General features: G+C 35.2%; 1 protein-coding gene across 6 annotated transcripts in view; it reads right to left on the bottom strand.

Moving 5' to 3' along the window:
• Nucleotides 1–6,711: 6,711 nt before the first annotated feature.
• LOC141538942 (RAD52 motif-containing protein 1-like) overlaps nucleotides 6,712–19,268 on the bottom strand; it is a 77,638-nt gene continuing 65,081 nt past the window's right edge. For 4 of the 6 annotated variants that reach the window (XM_074261007.1, XM_074261008.1, XM_074261010.1 and 1 more), the window contains 6 exons: nucleotides 17,165–18,888; nucleotides 16,637–16,741; nucleotides 8,783–8,841; nucleotides 7,271–7,322; nucleotides 7,041–7,186; nucleotides 6,712–6,900 (listed from right to left, as the gene is read on the bottom strand). In XM_074261007.1, the coding sequence (XP_074117108.1) occupies nucleotides 6,864–6,900; nucleotides 7,041–7,186; nucleotides 7,271–7,322; nucleotides 8,783–8,841; nucleotides 16,637–16,741; nucleotides 17,165–18,888 (2,123 nt within the window). In that variant the 3' untranslated portion in view covers nucleotides 6,712–6,863. Of the gene's footprint in view, nucleotides 6,901–7,040; nucleotides 7,187–7,270; nucleotides 7,323–8,782; nucleotides 8,842–9,330; nucleotides 9,497–16,636; nucleotides 16,742–17,164; nucleotides 18,889–19,268 lie in introns of those variants that run through there. The other 2 variants (XM_074261009.1, XM_074261011.1) reach the window with 2 other exon arrangements.

Below are 19,268 nucleotides of genomic sequence, written 5' to 3'. Positions count from 1 at the left end.
TATTGGTGGATTGATTTCTCTATCCCAATAAAATTTACCATAAAATATTAACAGATATACTAATTTAATAATTTTTTCTAATAATTCATTTCTTTGAATTACTGAATAACAAATATTTTTTGATTACCCACTATGTATAGCATATAGCACCCTGTTTTGTTACCACATTGTTGGTGACTTCCTCCCAGTTTGAAAACTATACCATTTATAATTTGGATTGTGGACATGAGAATAAAAGTATTTGGTCTGAAATTTAGAATATACAAAACAGTGGTATTTATTTAAATTTAAGAGCAAAATAAAATGAGCAGAATCTATGTAGAAGTCAACAAAATTAAGTTCTCATTATAAGTGTTTTATTTACCATTGTAGATAAGATAGTGAAATATTCCAAGAAAGTTGAGATTAACATGCACTTTTTTTTTTTACTGGAATATAATTTTTTATTATTTTTATTTTTTTAATTAAATTTTTTATAATATTATCCCTTGTATTCATTTTTCCAAATAATCCCCTCCCTCCCTTCACTCCCTTCCCCCGATGACAGGCAATCCCATACATTTTACATGTGTTACAATATAACCTAGATACTATATATGTGTGTAAATACCATTTTCTTGTTGCACGTTAAGTATTAGATTCCGAAGGTATAAGTAACCTGGGTAGATAGACAGTAGTGCTAACAATTTACATTCACTTCCCAGTGTTCCTTCTCTGGGTGTAGTTATTTCTATCCATCATTGATCAACTGGAAGTGAGTTGGATCTTCTTTATGTTGAAGATATCCACTTCCATCAGAATACCTTTTCATACAGCATTGAAGTGTACAGCGATCTTCTGGTTCTGTTCATTTCACTCAGCATCAGTTGATTTAAGTCTCTCCAAGCCTCTCTGTATTCCTCCTGCTGGTCATTTCTTACAGAGCAATAATATTCCATAAGCTTCATATACCATAATTTACCCAACCATTCTCCAATTGATGGACATCCATTCAACTTCCAGTTTCTAGCTACAACAAAAAGAGCTGCCACAAAAACTTGGCACATACAGGTCCCTTTCCGCTCTTTAGTATTTCTTTGGGATATAATCCCAATAACAGCAATGCTGGGTCAAAGGGTATGCAGTGTTTGATAATTTTTTTGGGCATAGTTCCAAATTGCTCTCCAGAATGTCTGGATTCTTTCACAACTCCACCAACAATGTATCAGTATCCCAGTTTTCCCACAGCCCCTCCAACATTCATCATTATTTGTTGCTGTCATCTTAGCCAATCTGACAGGTGTGTAGTGGTATCTCAGAGTTGTCTTAATTTGCATTTCTCTGATCAGTAGTGATTTAAACATGCACATTTAATTCTGTTCTTAATTTCATAATAAATTATGAAATAAATTATATTTTATATATTATATTTAATATATATTATATTTATTGTTTTGATTATTTCATTTGTAAATCATCTATATGACATTTAAAATACATAGATTAAGTTATAAATGCAAAGTATACATTAGCAGGTTATGTAATAACTCAGGATTCATGAAATATAGAAAAATATATTGAGAAATAAAGACTAAATTAGCATACACACAGCTGGGCTACCAAACACAAAATGGACCTGTTGTCTAAAAAAGAAAATAAAATTATAAAAGCAAATAAGTCTTTTAAGACTAATTAAATATTTAGAGTGAAACTAATACATTGAATTGTTGAAGATTGATTAAATGATAATATAGTAAAGATTAGTGGGGCATAAGATGGTAGTATTTGCATGTTTCTCTTTTGTTATATAGCAAGGACAGTTTAAGAACTTAAGATGAATATTAGAAAAAGATTATACCTTTTTTGGCCTGTCAAAAGTTATTTCATAACTATTACTTTAATGCTTATTTTTCTTGCATTTGAAAATTGAACTAGAGTGATTAAAGCAGTAGTGTAATTGAGTGATGTCACTGAATCTGAGTTTCTTAAAAAAATAATCACAGAAACATATGCCTTGTAAAATCATGTTTTAAAGAATTTATTTATAGAGAATTGACTCTATAAGAAATCAAGCCGTTCTCCAATTGATAAATGGTCAAAGGATATGAATAGACAATTTTCATTTGAAGAAGTAGAAACTATTTCTAGCCATATAAAAAGATGTTCCAAGTCATTATTAATCAGAGAAATGCAAATTAAGACAACTCTGAGGTACCACTATACACTTCTCAGATTGGCTAAGATGACAGGAAAAGATATTGCTGAATGTAGGACAGGATGTGGGAAAACTGGGACACTGGTACATTGTTGGTGGAATTGTGAATGCATCCAGCCATTCTGGAGAGCGATTTGGAACTATGCTCAAAAAGTTATCAAACTGTGCATACCCTTTGACTCAGCAGTGTTTCTACTGGGCTTATATCCCAAAGAGATCTAAAAGGAGGGAAAAGAACTCACATGTCCAAAATTGTTTGTGGCAGCCCTCTTTTTAATGGCTAGAAACTGGAAAATGAATGGATGCCCATCAATTGGAGAATGGCTAAATAAATTGTGGTATGTGAATGTTATGGAATATTATTGTTCTGTAAGAAATGACCAGCAGGATGATTTCAGAAAGGCCTGGAGAGACTTACATGAACTGATGCTGAGTGAAATGAGCAGAACCATGAAATCATTATATACTTCAACAACAATATTATATGATGATCAATTCTGATGGACCTGGCTCTCTTCAATAATGAGATGAACCAAATCAGTTCCATTTGTTCAATAATAAAGAGAACCAGCTACACCCAGCAAAGAACTCTGGGAAATGAGTGTGAACCACAACATAACATTTCTACTCCCTCTATTTTTGTCTGCTTGCATTTTTTTATTTCCTTCTCAGGTTAATTTCTAAGTCTGATTTTTCTTGTGCAGTAAAATAAATGTATGTATATGTGTATATATATATATATATATATACATACATATATATATATATATATATATATATATATATATATTGTATTTAACATATACTTTAACATATTTAACATGTATTGGTCTACCTGCCATCTAGGGGAGGGGATGGGGGGAAGGAGGGGAAAAGTTGCAAGGGTCAATGCTGAAAAATTACCCATGCATATATCTTGTAAATAAAAAGCTATAATAATAATAAAAAAAAAAGAATTTGCTTGATACCATTTCTATAGCTAAAAAATAATAAAGATTGTCTGCCTTACCTGTTTTAAAAAAAACAGTCAATAGTTAAAAATAACTATACTATTGGGGGCTAAAGAACTATAGTAAAACTCTTGGGTATGTATCCCAAAGAAATAAAAGAGGGAAAAGGACCTATGCAAAAGTGTTTGTAGTAGCTCTTTTTGTGGTGACAAGGAATTGGAAAATGAGTGATATTAATCAACTGAGGATTGACTGAATAAGTTATTGTATATCTATTAAAAATTATGAATAAGCTGATTTTAGAAAGACCTAGATTTACATGAACTTATGGTGAATGAAACAAGTAGAACCAAGAAAACATTGTAACAAAAAAATTACGTATTACTGGGAAAAATAAAAATTAAAAACAAAAACAAACTAACAAAAAGAGCTACAGTGGTAGAGAGTGGGCCTATGTCCCCACCATACCAGAGTTATCCCGGGACCCTGAGAGTCAGATAGTAATCAAATGGCCATTACTGTCTCCTTTCTGGAAAATCCTTTTGACCTGCCTTCATGAAGGCAGGTTAAGGCATGTGAGCCAAACTGGAGAGGAAAAAAAAAAACCTTAAATTCCCTTTATGAGCCCCCCTCCCCTGTGAGGGCTCCTCAGAGCGCTCGTTATGAGGAGTTTGTATGGGGCATACCACATAGGATATCATATATAGATTACACCGAATCAAAGTATTTGTGTACCATAGATAAACTTCTTCCTATCTTGCCCCCTACTCCAACTCATAACATTAAAAACATATATTTTTCATTTAAAAGAATAAGTCATTTCATTTGACACATCTGGCAGTGGAAGAAGCAGCAAAAACAAAACAAAGCAAAAAAATAAATAAATAAATAACCCACCAAGCTTCATAGTTATGGATCCCCATGAATATAATTGAAGCTCTTCTTTATTTAGGGGTTGATTATATTATCAAAATTAAGATAATTTTCAGCTTCACAGCCAGTGGATACATAGCTTGCATTCTCTTTGCTAAAAAGGCAATGAAATTCTCTCACCTAACAGTATAAATACTTTGCTTTCTTTTCTTTTTTTTTCTTTTTCTTTTTTAAGCAAACCTAATGTTAGCTCCTTACTTTCCTCCCAATTAAAAACAAACAAACAAACAAAAACAAAAAAAAAAAAACAACCCTGTTACAAATATGCATAGTTAAGCAAAATATTTCCATGTTGGTCAATCTAAAAATGCAATTCTCATTCTGCACCTTGAGTCCATCACTAAAACAGAAAATTTGCATAAAACTCTGATTCCATTTCAAGTTCCCCCTTTTCAATCTTTTATTTCTTGGTCCTAGAAGCCCCTTTAAACACAAAAACACACACACATACACACACACACACATATTAGGAGAAGATGTTATCAGGGAGAGAGTATCTTATAGATTAGTCCTGGAAAGGATTCAGCAAAAATTTTAAGCACATTTTTTAATGTGGGGAAATAAAACCTTGGGGTTTATTAGGGGAGGAGAGGAAATAAAGGCAGGAACAAGAATGTATATTGAGTTGTTGAAACTATCTTAAAGATTTGGGAAAACTTGATTCCCATAAGAGTTTAGCAATCTCAGAACTTCCCATCATAGATTATCTTAGAAATGCTAATTAAGGCAGTCTGGGCACATCATGGCTGCCTTAATTATGGTTATTTAAAAAAAAAAAAAAAAAAAAAAGACAGTCTGGGACACTAAGTTCCTAAGAAGAGCGTTTTAGCATTTCCTGAAAATGGGCAGAGAATAAACTGGTTTCAGGATTCATGTCACTTCCACAGGACTATAACTCCTTCAACTCCTATAATCTTTAGCTTTCTTTAAGGCTCAAATTCAGCAATAGTTATGCACAAGGACCTTCTTGATCTTTCCAACTGTTTGTGCCTCCCTTCCCCCAAATTACCTGGTTTTTATTTTGCTCTTTTGTTTTTAGGTGCCTTTTGCCAATTGCAATAGACATGTGATGGAGCCATCTGCATCCTGAGGGCAGACTAGAACTGTGGGACTGAGTGTGGATCACAACATGGTATTTTCACCTTTTCTGTTGTTTGCTTGCTTTATGTTTTATTTTTTCCTTTTTGATCTGATTTTTGTTGTGCAGCATGATAATTGTGGAATTATGTATAGAAGAATTGTTTATGTTTTAATATATATTGTATTACTTGTCTAAGGGAGGGAGTGGGGAAGGGAAAAATTTTGGAGCACAAGGTTTTTCAGGGATGAATGTTGAAAACTATGTACTTTGAAAATAAAAAGCTATTTTAAAAAATAAGTGCCTTTCTCTTCTTTTCTTCCCCTAACTTAGCAGCTGTCATCTCAGTGGACCAATCCATGCTGAAATTTGGAGGCTAACCTTTGGCAATAAATAACAAATTTGCTGAGAGTCTCCTGATGGGCTGCCATCCCTAGGAAGAGAGATGGTAACTTCTCATTGAGCATCTGCCTTCCTAATTATGCTATATTCTATTGTCAGATCAGCAGGGACCAGTGATTGGCTGTAGCCTTCCAAATGATAGAATGCAAGAGGTAATAATGTCAGAGGCTGTTGCTCCCCATGTAAAATAAGGACTCAACTAGCTAGATTCATAATAGGCCCCTAGCTACCTTTTGTCTTTGTGTGTTTCCCTCCTTTAGGAATAGCCTTGTAATAACTGAAAAACTTGAGAGAGACTAACGTATAGATGCAACCAGTGCAGCTATGGGACACTAGGTTGGCCACCTGCACCATTCCCTGATATGTGACTGCCATTGCTACAGTCTCTTCAAGTTTTTCAGTTATCATAAGGCTGGTGCTAAAGGAGGTCTTGGACAACTAGTTGGAGGTAGTCTTTGTAATGTTTTTCTTACTGATTCAATTGTAATGCTCACTTACAGCTAACCAAGTGTGAGCATTTTATTTTTTGTCATTGATTGGATAAAATCATATTGAACTGTTACTCACTGTTAATTTTCATAAATAATATGCCTCAGTGATGTTTAACAGGTGGCCACTTTCCTTTTTAGCTATTTCATGCTAGAATCTTTTCTATGGGTGGGAAATCAAAGGATTTCACTTTCCTTTTTATTTAACTCCACTTGATATGAAGAAGTAGAAAGTGAAAGGGAACATTATAAATAGATGAACTGGTATTGGGTTAGAAGAACCCAGCTAAAATGAAAGTCAACCTCCATCTGGAACTTGGACCAACTTTTTTTTTGAAACCTCCAGACACATGACATGCAGGCAAGATCTTGGGTTAATCCAGCTCTTCTAAACATTCTTTTTAATCCTGTCCTCTCCTCTCACTTTGTGCTTCCCTTGGGTTGAGGTACCAAATCCAAGGTGGGATGTAAGAGCAGCAGTGTACAAAGTACCAAGCTTATGTAGGCATTTCAAGGGTCTTTGCTTTTTCTTACCTGTTATGGGTCAGAACTTGAAACAAGGTGCTAAGTCAGTGGAATTGATAGACAATGGTTGTTTAGCATGGTGCTTAACAGTTCTCTAGTTCAGTACATGTACTTAGTACTTACTATAGTTCCACAAGATTCACACCTCATTTAACTCTTTACTTTTTGATCTCATAACTGGAAGTGGATTGTATGCATTTAATATGATAAAAATAGAATTTTACAAATTGTTGAGAAACCAATATTCACAAAATAATGTTGGTGAATCTCTGTCTGAGGCTTTATTTTAATCTTCATTTTTTCTTTTCACGTCTCTTTTTTCTTTCATTCCTAGGACCAAAAAAAACAAAAAACAAACAAAAAAACAACCTCTTATTTCTTGTGATCTCTAAGAGAATATTGTCTTTTTATTTTCTGGTCAGACCACATAAGTGGAAACTCACTGAATATACCCATTATTAAGAATTTACCTTCCCTCTTGGTTGAAAATTTCATCCTCATCAGAGGAGTCTTGGTCACGTAGCTTTTGGGCCATGTTCTTTTTTCGTGTGGCATCTAGTGGCCGATACATATCCCTAAGCCAGAGGGGCTTTCCTTTTTTGTAGACATCCCCATCCTAGAAGATACAATAGACTTCACTTTGCATAAAGGTTTTCCTTGTTGGTAACCCTTGCTAGAGTCAATAGATACTCAAGCTTACCTCACCGAGACTTTTTTTTGAAGACTTCTTATGCAAAGATGTTAAAAATCTCCTTGAAAAAGTACAAAATGGTTAGCAATTCATATAATCTTTTAGTAATTCAGTTTTGCAATTTGTTGGGCAGGTGTTACTATTAGAAGATAATACTTTCTATTTGAGAGGAGCATCATGCAAACAAGTACAATGCAAAGAGGGGGCCTGGAATACTGGTTATCTCTTTTTGGTCTAGAACCTCCTGAAGGTCACCAAATAGTACCCACCTCAGACAGGGCTTAAACCAAGGCCAAGTTGGATCTTCCATAGATATTGTAAAACAGTTCCTGTTAAACATAATCCAATCCAAAGTGCATCTTTACTGCTACCCCCAAGTCAAGTCAACTTTCTTGGGTGGGAAGTGGAATGCCATTTACATAGCTTATTTTCATCAGTTAGTTCACAATCAAGTGGATGCCCAGATCCAATTATTAACACTTTCCACAATAACGTTTGGCAGTAACAAAGGAAAACAGAAAGAGCACTGATTGTGGCATTCCCTCACCTGGGTTCTTATTTCAGCTTAGCTATTAATTAGCAGTTTAACTTTGAGCAAGTCAACCTTTTCTGTAGCTCTTTTTTTCAGCTGTGGAATGAAGGGGTCAAACTATATGATTCTTTTAAAGCTCTGACTAAAAGAGCAGGAAATTAAAACTGAAGGATAAGATCGGCTTACCTTTTATTTAGCTGATCCTAGAATAACCACCCCAACCCCAAAGGATACCTTTCTCATTTTTGACAAGATTAGTGGTTGGCTTCTAGTTTATTTTAGTGAAGCAAACTCAGTCCATGGTTCTGTTTGATGCATTCCCCCACCCTATTCCCCTTAGACACACTAGTGGTGTTTACAAAGTCTCTGCAAGGGGGCACTGAGGAAGGGTAGACTCTTAGTAATAATAAGACATTTAAAATTGACTCTGTTTTGAGTGATTTTGCTAGCAATTTTTAAAAATTTACTTTTTGATTTTTTTCTTTTTGACATTTTTTGAATTTTGAATTTCTTTTTGAATTTGAATTTTTTTGATTTACTATCAAAATGAACACATGAACATCTTGTCAAATTCTGAGAAATGGAGGGGAGCATGGACAAATTCTGACATTAAGAAGCTGTGATTTTCCTTGGTGAGAGGCAAAGGATCATTACCAATCTTACATGAGGCCTGTTAGGCTGCTAAGTGATATGTATTTTTTCTTTTCTTCTGGGACCCAAGAACAGATGAAAAAGCAGAAAATAAACTAGGGATTTGGGAAGGTAAATGTGGCATCATGGTCTAATTTGAGGAAGACTAGGAGTGAGTCAATTTTAAAACTGGTTTGGTGTGTATTTGTAGGTAAATAAGTAATTTCCCTATAGGGGCCTCGATTTGCTAATCAATAAAGACACAAGAGGCTGAGCAGGCTAATTTCCAGCTCTAGCATTCTATTAAAAATATTTACAAAAATCGCACAATCATCTTCTGAAAGGACAGTGATATTTACCATAAGTTGAATGAATGCTTTGTTTCACCTTTTGAAGTTCTTGATCTATGGGAACAAATCTGTTTCAGAAGAAAATATCATCAATTGTTATTTGATTTTTATAAATATTTGTCACATTGAATATTAATTTCTGATTGAATGATCTAATGATTCTTGAGAGCATGTCAATTTGTATGCCAATAATTGTAGATAAGTTGTCTTTGCTCTCTTTGAACTTCTCTTTTTAATAACAGCACAGAATACTGAAAACAATGGTAGATTTGAAATCCAGATTCAGACAGTGGTTGTGTGACTCCATATAAGTCAATTAACCTTGCCAAGCTGAGTTTCTTTATTGTTACAATGGAAATAATACAATACTTGTATCACCTATTTCACAGTCATGTTGCAAGGAAAGTAAAGCATACATTTATTATTTCTCTTGGTTATTTTTTAAAATAGCTAATTAAGAAAATAAAGCCTTGTTTTAAATTTTCCCCTTACCTATTACTCTTCTGCTCCACTTTCATTGTACCCTTCCTCACAGCAAGGGGAAAAAAAAAAAAAAAAAAAAAAAAAAAAAAACCACTTCCCAAAAACATAATTCCTGCTTCTTTTTTCTTTTTGACAGAGGAGATTTTCTTGTTAGTTCTCAGGAGAAAGATTGATTGCCCATTCCAATTCATCGGAATTCAAATGCTTTTTCACTTAAAGCAACTCTACAAAAAAAAGAACCTAAAAAAATATTAACTATTATATTACTTTTCACTCTGAGCTACTGAATGGGACACATGGGATGTGGTCACAGAGCACAAAATTTTAGAGGAAGCAAAAATAATTTTTAAAGTATTCAATTTAAATTACATTTTGGCAGTATTTGCAGCAACTTAGCAGCACAGGACAACTAGACTTTAGAGTCAACAAGAATAATTCACTAAAATTTAAAGTTGTCAGATACTAGTGTGTTTTAGGGCTGGTATTTCAAGTCTCTATTGTACCTCTCTACCAGTGCAGGGATCTCCCTTGGGCCTTAAGTTCCCATAAAATATCCTTTCCTTGAATCAGCCCTAATTGTTTCTTGTATTATATTCAAATTATAAAATCGATTTGACTGCATAAGATTTAGAGATAGAGGGGACCTTGAGATCATCTCATTTTGTAATTTTGGAAACTGAGACCCAGAGACATTAAATGCTTAAGGTTACACAAGCTGTAAGTGTCAGAGTCAGAATTTGAACACAAGTCCTTTTGATGTGGTTGTTTTCCCTTTCTGATTCCCAACCCCTCCTAGCAGATGCATTATTTCAAGAAGCTAGGACCTTTGATTCACAATTCCTGGTCAAAAGTACCCCTTTGAATTCCAATAGAAGATCCAGACTCTCACAACCCCCATCCAGATCTGAGCCAACTTGGAACTCCATCTCTCATTATAAAAGAACCAAGCTGGAACCCTCTCTTTGCAGAGGTCCCAAACATGGCAGCGTTATGCCTGGCCTACCAAGGATCTCTGCCCACTGGAACACTGTTTCCAGTGTGCCCTCTTATCTCTACTTTCCTCTACTACTACTAACTACTAACTAGACTTTAACCTTACTTCCAAATCCCATAATAAACCTCTTTTATCAATCTAGGTTTTAGGGTCTATAAATTCCTTTACAGGGGACTCTTGCACCGACACTAGACCTCATTTAACTCTGTATCCTTGCGCCGAATCCAAAGGGGTTGCAGGGGAGCTCTATTTGACTCCCTGTACCCTGAACCTGCCACTAGACCTCAATTAAACCCTAATTTCATTTAGGTACCCCAATTCTAAACCTCATCACTTTCATTCCAAATTCATCAGGCATCAATATTGCTAATAACATTTCTACCATATTTCATAATACATAATTGTTAAATGTATTCAATTACCTCATATCTTCTTCATAAATTCTCTGACCCTTTTCATATTCACCAATCCAAGCTCTTATGGTTTCCTTTTGTCTCTCTTTGTGGCTTAAGACACTTTACCAACAATCCACTAGCAATTTAGGACTCTTCATCCTCAAACTTTTACTTGAATAATTCTCAGCCGTGGGGAATTGCTACCATTCAAATTTCTTGCCATGCCAGTTGTTATATAGTAAGAGCTCTTAAGACAAGTACAAGTTTTCTTTACAAAGCTTCAGTTGGATTATTATTCACCACGATTTCTATTTTTCTTGTTTTTTTTTTTCATTTATCCTCCTGTTTAATATCTGTTTCATTTCCCACAGTAACACTACAGACCATCCCCTTCTGTGTCTTTTTACTAAGATCAAATCTATCTATGAGCTACCTGAACTTCACATCACTTCTCCAACTTTCTCATCTTTTTCCAATCTGACTTGAACTCTCTCTTTACTCTCTTAAAAGGAAGTTCTACTAGCCTTTGACATCAAAATGATCTGTAGAATCAGAATCTCCTTTTGGATACCGTGATGGCAATGTTGGAGAGGAGGAAAGGTCAGAAAATCAGCAGCCTTCACAGCAGACTGAATATGGGGGTTGGATGGGGGAGGGGCAAATAGCAATGAGACACACTGAGCAATCCAGGATATCCCCTAAAGTTGAGAGCCTGAGGGACTGGGGGGATGCTGCTGCTCTCTACAGCAAGGGAAGGTAAAAATGGGGTGGGGAGAGTGTTTATGGAGCAATAAGTGAATTGAGTTGAGGATAATTCAAATTCTAAGGTGGCAAACTTGGATAACTAGAACAATGATGGTATCCTCAACAGAAATAAGGGAATTAGGGGAAAAAAAGTAGATTTATTCAGGATAAAAATCTGTTAACAAGCATTTATCAAGTACCTAATGATAGTTTTATATATATCTATATCTATATCTATATAGATAGATAGATATAGATATAGATAGAGAGAGAGATAGAGAGATAGATTATTTATATATATATATATATATATATATATATATATATATATATATATATATATATATATATATATATATATATTTATATATAGATAGATTTATCAAGTGCCTACTGGGTTGTGTTCCCTTTAAGAAACTAATCCTTTCAGGGTGTGATGTGGGTTGTGCTCCCTTTAAGAAACCAATCCTTTCAGATGGATTTATTCCTTTCTGATTCCCAGCCCCTCCTAGCTGATACATTATCAATTCAAGAAGCTAGGACCTTTGATTCATAAATCCTGTCAAAAGTACCCCTTTGAATTCCAATAGGAGATCTCACAACTCCCTCCCAGATCTGAGCCAACTTGGGACACCACCTACAAACCCCTTTGGCTAAATTTCTCATTATTATTATTTTAAAAATAAAATTTATTTTTTTTATTAATTTTTATAATTATAACATTTTTTTTGACAGTACATATGCATAGGTAATTTTTTTTTTTTAAACAACATTATCCCTTGTACTCCCTTCTGTTCCGAATTTTTCCCCTCCTTCCCTCCACCCCCTTCCCTAGATGGCAGGCATTCCCATACATTAAATCTCTCATTATAAAAAAGCCAAGCTGGAGCTTTCTCTTCGCAGAGGTTCCTAACATGGTAGCCTTATGCCTGGCTGCCAAGGATCTCTGTCCACTGGAATCCTATTTCCGGTGCCCCTTTGTCTCTGCCTTCACCTTTTACTAACTGGACTATAACTTTACTTCCAGGCATTGTGCAAACTATGTCAAGTCCCAAGAAGGCTCGAACATGCATCTCCCAGTGGACTCTACTGTCAATACTAAGTTACTGCATTCTGTTTTCCTCCTAGAAACCAAGAGGTTGGTGGACATTCCTATTTTTGTGTGACTTTGGGCAGGTCCCTGATTCTTATGGGCCTCAGTTGCCTCATCTATACATTGAGGGGGCTAGACCCTTCATATCCTTATCTGTGAAATGGGGATAATATTGTACCTACCTCAAATTTATATCTGTGCTTGGAGTGCTCTATCAGTGCTAAAATTATTCTCCATTATACTGGGCTGTTAATGGCATGTTAATGGCAGGAGTGAGGAATAAAAGGAATGTGGTGGAGTCTTCCACCTTCTCCCCACATGCCAATTCCAACTGATCTGTGGTGCAAATTTTGGAGAGCTGAGTTAAAGTACACTGCCTCAGATCCATACAGTCTCCTATTTGTTGGAATGTAATCCACTTCTCTCTAGGTTTCTTTATTTTCATAGGAGGAGAGTGATCTAAGTTGACAGTTAGGGACTTAGCAGAATTAAAGGTTTTTTGGTTCTGTTTTGTTTTGTTTTGTCAGACATAGGCCAGGCACTAGAACATTAATCCTGTTAGCAGGAGGAGGTAAATTCAAAGACAGATTAAATGTATTTTGATTCAATCAACCAAAAAGTAATTGTTAATCAGCTAAAATATGATAGATGTTGAGCTAGACAAAACAACAACAAAACATTCTTCATCCTTAAGGAATTTTTTGATGGACACATGTACATGTATAAGTATATGCAAAATGCATGCAAAATTAATACAAGGTAATTTCAGGGGCAGTGAGAGAGATATCCAAGCCAGAATATCCAGTGCTCAGATCAGCAACTGAGGCTTCTCAATCTTGCTCAGCAGACCAGTTGTGAGGTCTCTAGCTCCTGTGCAGAAGGCAAACCCTAATCTTAATAACAGGACAACTGCTGTAACTAGTCCAGTTGGGCCCCAGTACAGTGGCAAATCACAAGCACCTGAATCCTGGGAATGGAAAGCCAATGACCAGACCTCCTATAATCCAGGAGCAGAGCTCAACTCCCTAAGTCAAGAAATAAGCTAAAATAAATGATTAAGAAGAGAAAAGAGCCTGACCATAGAAACAACTATGGCAACAGTGTAGATGAAAACATAGACTCAGAAAAGGACAAAAATATCAAAATGCCTCCGTATGAGGCAATAAAAGGGAATATGAATTAGTTTCAAGCCCAAAAAATCCACTTGAAAGAGCTCAAAAAGGATTTTTAAAAAATCAACAGAGGCAAAAGAAAAAATTGGGAGAAGAAAGGAAAGTTATGCAGGAGAATAAAAGAGTCAACAGCTTAGAAAAAGAAGCACAAAAATTGGCTGAAGAAAACAACTCCTTAAAAAAATAGAATTGGCTAAATGGAAAAGAAGATACAAAAGCTAACTGAAGAAAACAATTCCTCAAAAAATTATAATTGGGCAAGTAGAAGCTAATGACTCAATGAAACATCAAGAATAAATCAAAGCAATGAAAAAAATAGAAGAAAATGGAAAATACCTCATTGGAAAAACAAGTGAAGGGGAAAGTAGATTCAGTACAGGTGATGGGTCTATTGAATCAAAAAAAAGGGCCTGGACAGGTTGTTTTTTTTTTTTTTTTTTAATTATGAAAACTGTCCTGTTATCCTTGAATCAGAGGGTAAAAGAGATATTGAAAGGATTCACCAATCACTTCCCTGAAAGAGATCCCCAAAATGAAATCTCCAAGGAATGTTGTAACCAAATTCCAAAATTATCAGGCAAAGGAGAAAATATTCCAAAACAGTCAGAAAGAAACAATTCAAATATCCAAAATCCTGTTACAAGCAGGATTACACAAATTTAGCAGTTTCTATATTAAAGGATCTGAGGGGTTGGAATATGATATTCTGGAAGGCAAATGAGCTTGTATTACAACCAAGAATCAACTCCCCAGCAAAACTGAGCACAATGTTTTGTGGGAAAAGATGAATATTTAATGAAATAGGGGGCTTTCAAACTTTTCTAATGAAAAGATCAGAAATGAACAGAAAACTGAAATTCAATCTTCAAATACAAGACTCAAGAGGAACATAAAAAGATAAACAGGAAAGAAAATAACAAGCACATTTTATTCAGTAAGATTAAACTGTTTATACCCTTACATGGGGAAATGACACTTGTAATTCTTGAGAAATATATTTTTATTATAGCAGTTAGAAGTATATGTAGAAAGAAGGTGTAGGTATATAAGATGTAATGTAATGTGATGATATAAAAAAAAAGTTAAGGGGTGAATAAAAGGATTATACTTGAAGAAAAGGAAAGGGGGAGGTATAAATGGGATAAATTACATCAGATAAAGAGGCAAAAAAACCCTATTAGAGAGAAAGAGAAAAGGGAGTGAGCATTATTTGAATCTTACCCTTACTGGATTTGGCTCAAAGAGGAATAACATATACACTTAGTTGGAAATGGAAATTTATCTTACCCTATAAGGAAAGAGGAGGAGGAAGGGGAAAGAAAAGGGAAGTTAATAGAAGGGAGGGCAGATTGAGGGAGGTGGTAGTTAAAAGCAAATCACTAATATAGAAGGACAGGGTGAAAAGAAAGAGAAAAGTATAAACAGGGGAAAATAGAATGATAGAAAATATACAGTAGTAATAGCTGAATGTGAATGGGATGAACTCTCCCATAAAACAAAAATGAATAATAGAGTAGATTAAAAACCAGAATCCTGTAATATGTTGTTTACAAGAAACACATTTGAAGCAGAAAAATACACATAGAATAAAGGCAAAAAACTGGAACAGAATATATGCACCAAGTATAGCATCCATATTCTTAGAGGAGATGGTAAGTTACAGGAAGAAATAGCATAACAATACTAGTGGGGTACCTCTACCTCTCCTTTTCAGAACTAGATAAATCTAACCACAGAATAAACAAGAAAGCTCTTATTGGAACAAACAAAGGGATTAAGGAGATAAATAAAATTTTAGAAAAATTAGATATGGCATCCTGGAGAAAACTGAATGGGAATAGAAAGAGATATATACCTTTTCTCGGCAGTACATGGCACCTACATAAAAAGTGACCATATATTAGTGCATAAAATCCTCACAACAGAATGCAGAAAGGTAGAAATATTAAATGTATCCCTTTCAGATCATGATACAATAAAAATTACATGTAATAAAAGGCAATAGAAAGATAGACTATCTGCTTGGTTGCTACTTTAATTACTGGTTTCAGATGTAAAAAGTCAGCCCAATTAGGGTAGGCAGTACTTTCTCCCCTTACTTGATCTTAGTTACTTCAGACCTGAGTAATAGAATTTTTTAATTTCTCCACTTTTCTAGTAGCATATTTCAAGACACATCACATGACTCTTACTCAAAGCTTATTTGAAGAAAGTCTTATAAACTTAAGTGATTACAATTTACTCATACACAGAAGTTGTTTCTGCTAGAAATTCTGTGCTAAAGTTTATAATTACATTGGTCTGATCAGTGAGGCCTGGCAAGGGAAAGGTAGACCTCAAAGGCATGAAAATCATTATCATGATAAAGACCAACCTTTTGGTCATGGTGAAGCCTTACTCTGGAAAAACCATGACTTCCAATCATTCAGATTCCCAAATCTAAGGCAAGAGGAACAAAAATTTTCCAGAAAAGCTTCAAGAGATGCCAGCAAAAAAGGAGTTACCTTAGCAATTCTGAGGGGATATCGTAAGAGTAGGGAAATTGTATGTGAAGACTTGGGCACAAACCCTATCTTTCTGGTTGATGTCATCTCAAGTGCCAATTGACCCCTCTTCTTCCATCAGTTCCACCCCCTCCTTCAGAGCTGGCTTTGGTGGCCTTGGCTTCTCGTTTCCCCATTTCTTCCTTCCTTTTGAAGTCTTTCCTTAGGTTGCTTAGACCCAGTCCCTTTCCACATAAATGCTGACCTTTAGTAGCTAAACACCCCTTTTAGCCTTGGTGGATTCTTGCTTTGAGTCTAAAAGAGTAAAAAATCACTTCCAAAGTCCTGGAATAAACAGCTGGCATCTAGAGATTCCCAATTCTCCCCTAGGTACAAGAAAATATGAATAACCATACCAGCTTTGATTTCTAGTGACTAGGTTCTAAATCATTATAAACACAGCATATATTTTGGAAACTGAAAAAAGTGCTTTTCTTACCTCAATGAGACAAATCACAGCAATAATGATCATTACCACTACTGTCACTGAGATGGCCAAGAGAAGTTTGTTGTTATAGCCAAATCCTGTAGTGTCTTTTGTCATCTATGAAAAAAAAAAGCACTTTTAAAAAAAAACCAAATGAAACAAAAAGTGAAAGTCAGTTTCAAAAAATATGTATGTACACACATATATAGAAATCTATCCAAATTGCCTCCTAGATCATCTGGTTATATGCAATATACATACTGCTTATATTTGTTACTTTTCATACTTGCTCTGGGATTAATATTCAAATTTTGTAAATGAACAAACTGGCTTTTTCAGGGTTATTCGGTTGTGTAAAATCAAAGGACTGGAATATATACTAATTTCCTAATTCTTACATTTAAATAATTCTAAGTCACAGCCATGATGACCTACTTGATTTTTAAATTACTAATCAACTTTAGTTGTCTTAGAACTCTATTTTAAAAAATTAATTATTTTAAAAATATATGGTATCTCCATTTCTGAAGACAGATTTACCTCATCTTTTTGCAGCTGGCCTAGGGCCTCTTGCAGGTCAGTGCTGTCACTGAAAGAGGTCTCATCTTTCCAGAGGTTGAAATCCTGATGCTCAAGTTCCTGTTCCATCTTTTCTTGCTCACTGAGCAGTTTCATCAAGACACCTGTTTTTGAGATGAGCTTGGTACAGGCCAGTTGCACCTTACGCCCCACACAATCCTTTTGTAAAGTTCGGACAACATGGGAAATCAGGTTCCTCATTGCTTCATTGGGAATTAGGGGTTGTAACCGTTGGTTCAGTTCCATTTCAAACGATTCTGGTGAAGCTGAAAAATTAGAAGAGTTGCTGCCCTTTGGTTTGGGTAGAAATCCATCCTTCCCTCTGTATTTCCAGTGTGTTTTGTTGATTGGTTGAACAGTTGACAAAGAACTGTCTAAAAGGAATTCTTCCTCCTGCCTGGAAGCAGCAGTAGTCTTTTCTGAAGGAGTCTTTCTTAGAGGGTGTCTTTTGGAAGCCTTTGCTGGGATATTCTCTTTCAAAGTCTTGGCTGACATACTTCTTTCTGAAGCAAGTGAAACCACCTTTGTAGAAGGATTATTTATAAGGCTTCTCGGCTCTGTGAAAACAGGGTTTTTAAGTAACCATCTATTTTTTACCTTTTGGCTCTGCTTAGTCTTGGGGAATATATTGGCTATATGGGATTTTGCTTTATGAAAAATATGATTTTTATTAGAAGGTAAGTTTGGAATGTGGTCTTTTTGAAATATTGTACCAATTACATGTTTTTCTTTTTGTCCCTTATACTTAGACTTTTCATTTGGATTTTTTGAAGGAGTAATTGGATGTGTTAAACCATCAGATTTGCTCCTGTCCTCCAATGTTGCTGCCAGAGGATTGGCAGTTGAAAGAGTGCCTACACGATGGTGCCAGCCTTGATTTCGTAGCCTTTTCACGATTTGTCCTAAAACTCTTGTCCTTCCTTTGGCAATGTTTTTCAGAGAGGATCTGACACTTTCCTGTTTTCCCTGCACCCTTTTTTGGTAAGTCCTTTCAGAATGCTTTTTTTTCTTGCTCTTCTCACTGCTGCTGACTTTCCCCACTTCCACTAGCTTCATCTTTGTGCAAAACTGTCCCTTGCAGGCATCCACTTCCCTATCTACTGTCTTTCTTTCACTGCTGGCTGGGGGCTGGCTGCATTTTCCTGACACTTCATCACATTTTTTGCTTCTTTCCAGGGTGAAGGTTTTCCATTTCTTTCGAAGTATTGGATATTTAGCTTTGACATCTTTTTCATGCTTATTTTTAATAGAATACATTTTTTCTCGAAGATAGGTTTCCAGCAAATTTGTCACAAAGTAAAGTTTCCTCAACTGAATTTCATCAGACAAATTGATCTGTATTGGGCCAAAGGAGGCCCACGATGTTTGAGTTGTTGAAGGACTTGAAGTTTTTTCTCCATTTCGCAAATGGGTGTTAAGTGTCTTAATAAATGGGAGTAATTTCAATTCTACATTTTTTACTTGATCCTTTGGGAGGTTTGGCAACAAATACCTTGCTGCTGCATCAAGAAGATCAATTTCACCATTGGAACTGAATTGTTCAGTTAGCAAAGTTAAAGAATCAATATCACTATCTATATACGCTTTCTCAGGCTGTAGGCTTAGTTCAATACTTGAATTCTTTGTTCTGGATTGCAATGTATTTATGAACTGTCTTTGTATATCTTCTATGGATTCTTTTTGATCTGTCAAGAATTAAGAGACCAATTTATGTAATAGAAATCCAATGTATGAATTTGGAGTTCAAAACTAAAAGATGAGAAAAAAAAGAAATGTTACAAATTGTTTTCACACATAATTGAAGGAAAAGTTAAGCAAACAAAATAAAAAGGCCACTGCATGCATAGTACCGATTGGTGAGGGCAGAGAACTCCATTTACTCTATCAAGTGAATTAGAAGACTAATTTCTACTTTGAGACTCCTTTTAACCTATGGATTCCCAACTTTTGCAGGATTTACCCTTTAACAGCTAACATTTTAAAAGCTAACTTTAAACTGGGTGGAGGTTTTGGCAGATACATACATATATATATATATATAAAGATGTTCTTCAGAGAAAGGAAT

Source organism: Sminthopsis crassicaudata, chromosome 4, assembly GCF_048593235.1.
Source record: "Sminthopsis crassicaudata isolate SCR6 chromosome 4, ASM4859323v1, whole genome shotgun sequence".
Classification (NCBI taxonomy): Eukaryota; Metazoa; Chordata; class Mammalia; order Dasyuromorphia; family Dasyuridae; genus Sminthopsis; species Sminthopsis crassicaudata.
The sequence above is the reverse complement of the archived record's forward strand: the minus strand, read 5'-3'. Positions and strand labels throughout refer to the sequence as shown.